The sequence below is a fragment of the Nothoprocta perdicaria genome, unplaced genomic scaffold (genome assembly GCF_003342845.1).
Source record: "Nothoprocta perdicaria isolate Ctin4 unplaced genomic scaffold, notPer1 scaffold_111, whole genome shotgun sequence".
NCBI classification, from domain to species: Eukaryota; Metazoa; Chordata; class Aves; order Tinamiformes; family Tinamidae; genus Nothoprocta; species Nothoprocta perdicaria.
The window spans coordinates 2,198,805-2,208,120 of NW_020454217.1; the positions used below are offsets into that span (position 1 = coordinate 2,198,805).

The 9,316-nt window shown below is 40.2% G+C and overlaps 1 protein-coding gene across 1 annotated transcript; it reads left to right on the forward strand.

Moving 5' to 3' along the window:
* Nucleotides 1–1,318: 1,318 nt before the first annotated feature.
* ZNF518A (zinc finger protein 518A) lies at nucleotides 1,319–8,684 on the forward strand. The gene is made up of 2 exons (XM_026050971.1): nucleotides 1,319–1,401; nucleotides 3,545–8,684. The coding sequence occupies exon 2, from the start codon at nucleotides 3,660–3,662 to the stop codon at nucleotides 8,301–8,303; it is 4,644 nt and encodes a 1,547-aa protein (XP_025906756.1). The 5' UTR covers nucleotides 1,319–1,401; nucleotides 3,545–3,659; the 3' UTR covers nucleotides 8,304–8,684.
* Nucleotides 8,685–9,316: the final 632 nt, after the last annotated feature.

Genomic DNA, 9,316 nt, shown 5'->3' on the forward strand with positions numbered 1-9,316 from the left:
TCTTGCCTGGCACAGAAGGGGCAGGAAGGGCCGGGAGGGCTCTTGCCAGGCTGGGAAGGGGCAGGAAGGGCCAGGAGGGCTCTTGCCCACAGGGAAGGGGCAGGAAGGGCCAGGAGGGCTCTTGCCCACAGGGAAGGGGCAGGAAGGGCCAGGAGAGCTCTTGCCAGGCTGGGAAGGGGCAGGAAGGGCCAGGAGGGCTCCTGCCTGCAGGGAGGGGGCAGGAATGGCCGGGAGGGCTCTTGCCCACAGGGAAGGGGCAGGAAGGGCCGGGAGGGTGCTGGTGAGGCCGGCACCGTGGGGAGGCCGCTGGCCAAGGGCAGGCCGGGCAGGGGGGCGCCGGGCAGGCCGCACGCCAGCGGCGGCGGCAGCAGCGGGGCCGGCGGCGGAGCGGGAGCCTCCGCGGGAGCCTCCGCGGGGCTGGCGGGAGTCCGGGGCTGGCGCCGCGTCCCGAGCGGTTTCTGTTTTCTTCTTTTTTTTTTTTTCCTTTTTTAAATGAAAAATCCTCCCCAAAAGGTACCACTCAGGACTCACCTATGTGCCTGTTCTCGCTCCATTAGGTTATGTAACTGAAACTTTTTTTTCCCTCCATATGCCTTTTTTTTTCTTTTTGACAAAATACACATTGAAGTACTCCTAGAGAAAAAAATAAAGATTTAGAAACTGCCCCATTCTTGCACTTACTTCGTGTGTGTGTGTGAGTAGCTTTACCTTCACTGCACACTTAATATTCCCAGATTTTGTATTCATGAGATCTGTTTTACAATCTACTTGCGTTCAGATTTAAATTTCAAAGATGTTACAAATATTGTGCCTGTACCACATTTTTTTTCCTCCTTTAGCTTTATCAAACTTTTGATGGAGATTACTTTTTCTTTAAGTCCTTAAGATTTTTTTTTTTCTGTGGTTTATTTTTTGCTTTGCTCCAAAGACAAGCTTCTGTTAGGTGCAAGTTAAAGTCTGATAGACTGGAGTACAAATTATTATATTTAGCAGTTATTATGCTTTTGTATTTGCTACAGTTAAGAATGCATGTGAATAATCACAGAATGAAGATTTAAAGGAAAAAAGAAGGTTTGGGAAGAGCTTGATTGCTCTCTATTAATTCCAATAATAAATTTAGAGTTTGTGTTGTGTTCAGTGGTGTTCTCTGATGAGGGTGAAGGGAGCATGTTTACATTGTTTTTTTCTAATAAAGCAGATGGGTGCAATTTAAGATTGGGAGATATCAGTCATGCTTTTATTTATACCTTTAAATATATCTGTCCTTTTGTTTGCAGACTTTCTTTCAGTATTTCTCCTGACTGTGGCCTTTTCTGAATTTTACATATTTACCTCTTCTATGAGAGCGGGAAAATGTTAAAAAGGCTGTTGAAGAACTGAAGTTTAGTCTGTTCTTAATGAGTAAGTTTGATTTTTTTTTGGGGGGGGATAAAATAAAGATCCTTGGGATATTTTTTTATTTTATTTTATATTTTTTTAATCATATGAGTTAATAGTTTCATTTATTATGTTTAAGGTAATTGCACAGTACCCAGTAATAGCAAAATTAATTTTCATGGTTAATTAGCTAAAGATCTCAAGACAGTCTGGAAATATGCAGCTGAGACGCTTTGCAAAGCATATTTACATTTTATCTGAGTAATGAAAGGATGCCCAATTAAGGATCCCCACATTAAAAGCTTGAGGTTTGGTCTCTGCAGCATTTTGCATCCGTTTTTGGTTTTATAGTGTTAGTTGCAGAAATATTTCAGGTTTTAGTATCTGACAGTATTCCCTTTTAATAGGAACAACAGGCTGCTATTTTTGGGATGATATATTATATGATGCAACCTCTAAGCTTCATGTGTAGCATCTTTGTATTAATAAATGTTTGTCAGGCGCCACACCCAGGCTGTGTTTTGGTCACTTATTTATGTTGTAGTCCTGCATGCTCCTGTTCAGCCTCGAGGGGTTTGCCACGGGCAGGAACAAGCTTTATAATACAGTATTTTTTAGTGCAAATGGAGTGTAATATATATGAATTGTTCTTTTTTTAATGCTCGGAGTAGAGCAAAGCAATATCACATGTATTAATCTTCCTTGTGGAAGACAGGAAATGTATTGTTCAACTGAAAAAGCAAAAAAGGATGGAGTGCTAAGTTGTAATTTTGAGAGACTCCCAGTGTGGTGTGGTTTCATCAAGTTCCTTTGAATATCAGATACATAGTTGAAAAGTGTGTAGTCTTGTAACTGAAGAATAGGATTAATTGAATTATAGCAGTGAAATCTGTGTAAAAGGTAGAGATGTTTGCTTATTGTTTCCAAGAAGTGTGTAGAATTTAACTGTGAATAAATAGGATGATCTGCTGACTTCCAAATTTTTATCACTTCAGGGTGGACAAGGGAACAGGGGGAGGGATCTGAGCAGATTTCAGCCAATGCCTTACTAGCTTCTGCGATGGAAGGGGAAAGGGATACTGCAACTTTTTCACTATCCTCCCCCCCCCCAAAAGAAAAAAAACATACTTAGGAAAAAACACAATATACAAGGCAAGAATGAGTGGAGTACAGCTTCACGTTCCTTTTCCCCTTCACTTTTTGAAGTGGAAATGATTTTCTCTGCCATTCCGTTTCTGCTGATTTATGTTGACATGTGAGAGTGGTGTTTGGGCACAGACCGGAGCATAAGGCATCAATGGAGCCCACTGTGGAATCGCTGATGTGAAATCCACAGAAAGAGAAGGATACTGAGCATAGCTGCTCGGCCCCGGAGTCCATAGGGAAGTACTGCTCACTGTCACACTCCTGTTCTGAAAAAAACCCCCAACCTATACTGGAGCATAGAGCACGAAACAAAATTAAACTTACATCTGTTGACTAATTTCTACTACATTAAACTAGTTTGTTTTGTTTTGATTATGTGATACTAAAGGTGGCCTCATGACTCATTCATAGTGACTGAGTGGGTTTGGTACCCTGAGTGTGTGTGTTGATAATGGTCATTTTCCACTAGTGAAGGCAATGTTTTTGTACTTTTATTTTAAGAGTAATAGTTATCTACCGTGAAAGGAACAGCCTTTATTAATGGGGGGGGGGGGGGGGGAACTTCTGTTGAGTTTGGCTTGTTTTTAGTACTTCAGCTGGGCACAATTAATGATCCATGTTACAGAGGAGGTAGTGAGTTCGTATTTGCATGAAAACCTGGGTTTATCAGATCCCAAGTAAGTGCTAACTTCATTTAAAAGCAAAAATCTTCAGTTCTGATGCTCACAGTGCTGTAGCAGGACAAAAATCTATGTAATGAAATACCAAAATATTTTCCTTTTTTTCAGTAGATGTCCCTTAAAACTTCCCCTCATCCCTGACCCCACTCTATGTTGCTTTAAAAAAATATATAATATTGTGTCTCCTTTTTTTGCCTTGTGCTTTTTTTTTTTTTCCTTCTTTCAAATGCTATTATAACTATGACTTCAAAGATTGCCATGTGTTCATTAATGAATTGTAGTCTGGTCTCATTGCATTAGCTCTAGAAATAATATTAGCTCTGTTTGTTTTCTAATTTCAGGGGAATAAAATGGGGAAGTTCTAGGACCTCGAGGATAATTCTGCACCATAGTTTGCTGCAGGAACTAAGAGAAATCCCAAGAATTCCCCAGAAAGGAGAAGGAATACTTAAAATAATGCCATCTGAAAAGGAACAGATATTTTGTGATAAGAAGAAATCTAATTTGTTAAACCACAATGCTGCAAAGAAACTTTGTACGGACGCTACTTTGGAGAAAGCCCTGGTGAATGATACTCTACGTGTGATGCCTCGGCCAGCAATTGTAGATGTCAGTTGCTCTTACGGACTGAAAAATGTGAAAATTGATTTACCCAAGGTGAACATTCCAAATGAAGTATTAATGAAACATGAAGTTGATAGATTTAGGAGATTGTTTCAGTGTAAACAGCAGACTGCAAGGAAGTCTTTAAATCTGGAGAAAATAAACGGAAGCAGTCCCAGTTGTTCAGAGGGAAGCCACTTGCAAAATAAACCAGAAGTGCAATTTGAGGAAGGGTTGAAAACGACAGCCAAGATACTTAATTTCACTTGCACAAAGTGCAAGGATAATATTCGATACAGCCCGAATGATCTACAGAAACATTTTCAGCTGTTACACTATGGCGAGCTGCCTTTGTATCCTTGTGAAATGTGTAACTTCTCAGCTAATGACTTTCAGTCCTTTAAGCAGCATAGACGCACCCATCGCAGCACTTTAGTCAAATGTGAGCTCTGTAATGATGAGCATATGTACACTTTGTTGGACTTGACAAAACACTTCACAGCAAAGCATTGTGTCAATGGTCACTTTCAATGCGAAAAATGTGGATTTTCTACGCAGGATGTGGGCACATTTGTTCAGCACATTCACAGACATAATGAGGTTCCATATAAATGTGGAAAATGCCATCACATGAGCTTTACAAAAGAGGAGTTCCAGAAGCATCTTCTCGTCCATGCTGGTACGTTTCCTTTTGCTTGTCAGTACTGCACTTACAGCACGCCACGGAAGGATTATCTTTTAAAACACATTATAGCTTTGCATAGAGACCACCTGTATGCAAAAGAAAAACTGGAAAAGGATAAATGCGAGAAAAGAATAGTAAAGACTTCCGCAGGCTTAAAGCTCGTGTTAAAAAGGTATAAAACAGGAACATCAAAGAAAGCGCTCTGGAGACGGAAAAAGATGAGCAGTGAGAGCGACAATCCTGAAGAAAATGCACAAATATTAAGAAGCAGGAATAAAATCCACCTGAAACCTGAGGAGGTGAAACAGTTTGTAAGAGATGTGGAAGCAAATGAAGAAAAAGATGAAATTATATATGGCGAGAAGCATAATTTCACGGGTGGGATGCTCTCTGCTACTACTGCTCAATACAATAAAGCAGATGATGGGACCAGCTATGGCCTGGGATTACTGAAGAATGCTGTTCATGGGCCCACGGTATTGATGGTCAAAAATAATAAAATCTCTGTTCCAGCAAATTACAGTGCTAAATTTATGGGATTTAAAATGGTAGATGGAAAGCAACATATTGTTATAAAATTATTACCTACAAATAAGCAAAACTCACATTCGTTGGGTCAGAGAGCTGATCCAATTAAAGATAACTCTGCATCTTTGCTACAGACTGCTGATTCCTGTAGCTTGTCTTCAGGTGCTTTATCACACGTGACTGAGCAGACAGCCTTGAAGAACAACCGTGTTCATGCATTAACCTCTACTCCGTTTTCTTCTCCTCTTCATTCAGGAAAAACAAAAGTAGAGAGACAAAATAACTCCTTATTGTGTGGTAGAGGTATTTCCCAAACTGTAGCGCCAAATGTAGCTGTGGAAAAAGGTTCAAATCCTTTGCAAATGAAGTTGGGCTCAAATGTGCCTCCGTGTGATGAGGTGACAAAAGTTGGAATTCAGAGTAATATCTCATGGGGAAACTATAGTCCTCCAAGTCCTCCTCAGGTATTGCCACCTCCGATTGCCAATTCCCTTCATTATGACCCTGTGAAAATGCCCTTCTTCCCAGAACTGAGAATGCAAAATTGTGGCCTGAATAATAATAATCATGGAACTAATAATCTGTGTTATTCATCTTCAGTTGATTCTTCTAATGAAGGGTTGCTGTCTTTTCATAATTACTCAAAACTGGACACTTCGGATAACCAGTGTAGCATTTGGATGTCAACAGATGACAAAACTAAAGAATTTATACCTAGCAAAACACTTTCTTTTCAAAACAGTAGGAGAGGTGAATCTCCATCTTCATTTTCAGAGTTAGTAAAAGGCTTAAAGCCAGAAAATATTCTGTCACCTCCGTCAAATATGAATAAAACTTATGGACACATAAACACTAACAATAACTGCCTGTCCTCTAAAAGCCCATCTAAATGTGTTATTGACAGAGAGTGTTTTGTGGAAGACTGGCATAGGAATGGCCAGCAGTATTTGGACACTAACGTGGATCAAGGCTTTGAGAACGTAGCAGAGAAATTTCAAGAAAATGCCTCGGATTGTGTTAACTCAGCCTTAATGCCTAAAATCACATCAGTTTTCTCATTACAGAGTGCACAGGCAGCTAATTATTTGTCCCCTGAAATAAACCAGTTATTGCAAGATGTGTTAAAAGTGAAAGCCACTACTCAGCAAGAACCCCACGGCAAGTCAAGTAACTGTGTAAAACTGCATTCTGACAAGTTGCTTTCGAGTCACGAGGCAGGAAATGAAGCCTTTATGCACTTAAGGAGCTCAGCAACCGTATGCGGGTGTCAGAAGCCGTCTCCTAATGTGGTCTTTCCTTTCTGTAGGAGGAAGGTGAACTCCAGATGTAGTGCCAATGAAGGCACGCGTTGTGGGAGGGAAAGAAAAATAGCCAGGGCATCGTTTGATTCACAGAGAGGGAGTAAATTCTCCAGAGCTGCAGGTGTTGATAAGTTGCTTAAAACTGATGCAGATGCAACCGTAATGCAGCAGTTGGAGAAAATGCAGCCTACAGGCCAAAGTTGTAGCTTTTCACCAGTGCATCAAGAACAGAAGAAAACTCTTCTAGTTCAGTCGCCACCATCAGGATTTTTTGTACCTTTGCACCTTGCTAACCAACCTGGATTGCAGGTTGTTTCAGGAAAGTCTCTTCCATCCACCAGTTCGTCGGATGGCCCTTTGACGAAAGGCGTACCCGCTTCTTTTGTTTTAAACAAAGGACCTGGAATGATTTTGACTTTTAGTGGGGCAATTGGAACAGTTGCAAATGTTCCTAGTGATAGTTCTCAGGTTTTAGGAAGAGTGGCATCCAGAGAGTATGGTAAAATAACCATACCTGCTTCAAAAACAGATGTGAAAAATGACAGTTTTAGAAGTACGAGAAGTTCCAGTAATAGGAGAACTTGCAGTGTAGCAAATGACTCCCCGAACAGCGTGCCATTCAAACGACCTCTTGTAATTACAAACTCATCCGAGTCGTCTATGAAAGGAATTTCTTCTGTGAAAGTGTTAACAGAGCATCAGGATGGTGTCTTTGGCTCCTTGGAGTCAGCAGAAGAGCAGGAAGTTCGACAGAAACGCCGTGTTTACGCCCTTTTGCCTGATGGACAGCAGGCCGTTTTTCTGAAATGTATGACACCAAACAAGCCTGGAGCCCATAAACATAGTGTTTTTCAGGATGATGCTTGTCATCAAAATTGTCAACCAAAGAAAACGGGCACCAGGCAACAAAAGCTTTTGGTGAAAATTAGGACTTGCTCCTCGGAGTCACTGGCTGATGCAGATCGGCCAGCAGGCAGCTCAGTGCCCCCGCTGCACGTGGACAACTTGCAGTCCCTTACTCCTGCACTAGCAAAGACACAAGCTAATCTTAATTCTAGTGATGCCTTAATATTACCAGGTAGGTTAATGCCAGCAAATGCCTCTGTGGCAAGCCCAAGTCCAACCTGTTGTATTCGTCCTGTAGAGCCAGTATGTTCTGCCAAACCTGCGGGGACGCGGTTGCAAAAAGGTTCTGCCGAGAGCACGCAGGTAGCACCAGCGAGCAACAGGAGCAGCTGTGGTAGCCACAAGTCCACGTGGAGCACCAGAAACAGAATTGCAAAAGTAAAACCTCGTTTAAAACAAACGGGGCCCAAAAGTTCAGAAACTGTGGTTTTGCAGAGAACCAAGAACTTCAAAAGAAAAAGAAAGGAGAATTACTCAGAACCTCCAAGAAAGAAGGTGATGTTACACAGGAAGTGCAAGGAAAAGAATCAAACTGGAGTTGTTAGTGAATCAGGTGGCCCTTACAAACCAAGGGCATCAAAAGATACTGTGAGGACTTTGAAACTACTTCCTTTTAATTCCAAGCAGCTTGTGAAATGTCCCCGGAGGAATCAACCAGTTGTTGTGCTTAACCATCCCGATGCTGATGTTCCAGAAGTAGTAAACGTAATGAAAACCATTGCTAAATTTAAGGGACACGTTCTTAAGGTTTCGTTGTCAAAAAGAACTATTGAAGCTCTTCTGGAGCCGGCTTTCTGTAATCGTTTGGACCGAACTACTGAGGATCTTTCTCAAAAGAGGCATAGGACAATAAAACCTATCAGCCCCGTCAAAGAAAGATTTGTATTAAAATTGACACTGAAAAAAACTAGCAAAAACAATTACCAGATTGTGAAAACTACCTCTGATAACACCTTGAAAGCTAAGTTTAGCTGCTGGTTTTGTGGTAGAATATTTGACAATCAGGATAATTGGGTAGGACATGGACAGAGGCATCTGATGGAGGCTACTCGAGATTGGAATTTATTAGTGCAATGATGACCAGTGAAGAATAAAAATGTTAAATACCCTGCAGTTCACCTTTGAGAAAGAGAATCTAGTGGAATTATGATGCACAAGTCATTTTGTGTTTCAGTATTGTAACTGAAATTTAAATAGAATGCAAAATGGATGTATTTTAAAAGGAAGAACGGATTCTCTGCTGGCATCAGGCTTTGTGATACATCAAGGAACTTTGTGGTTTAGAGAACTTGTAACTAATTGAAAATACAATTCCTTAAAAAAAAATATATATTTTTTGTTACTACTATCATGTCCTATATTTTTATTCTATAAAAGGAGTCTTCAGGGCTTTTGTTCTGTACATATTTAAGAAACATAAGCATGTAAATATTTTTATACTTTGCAGTAATTTGATATAATTTTTGCACAGAAATTATTCCCCCTGCCCTCCCTTATTTTTCATTTCTGTGCATGCACTACTAAAACAAATTTTTATCTTTTTTTTTGACTACACACAGTTGTTATCCTGGGAGTTTTTTTCCACTTGTTAGGTCTTGATTTTGTTTTTCAGGGATTGAACACTATTGTTAGCAAGTGCCTAAAAGATGTGAAGCAGTTTACATTGTCAACTGTGTAACCATAGGTCCAAATAGGACCATTTCCCCAATAGTTTCATTTAAACAAAGCCATATGTGAATGCTTTAAGCTATATTGCTATGCACATGACACTTGTACTATTTCTGTGCAGTTTGTCTACTTTCTTAGTGAAGTATTTTTCATATAAGTTAATAAAATATGTTACGATTGTGTTTAATACAGCGAGCCTGAGAATGGAATCAGTTGAAAATATACAGTATATATATTCATAATGTATATGGTGTTTAAGAAGGGCGAACATTCCTAATCTGTATTGACTCTTTCACTATTAAATTTGATATAACTTGTGTTTACAGAATATGACTATGAGCTTTTATAGAAAATATTTGTGTTTTATACAGTGTCTGACACAAACCCTTTGAGGGAGGCAGCACATAATGAAGGGCGAAGCA

What these genes read in the sequence shown, in the direction of transcription:
- ZNF518A (XM_026050971.1), top strand. Translation starts at nt 3,660, where the DNA reads ATGCCATCTGAAAAGGAACAGATATTTTGTGATAAGAAGAAATCTAAT.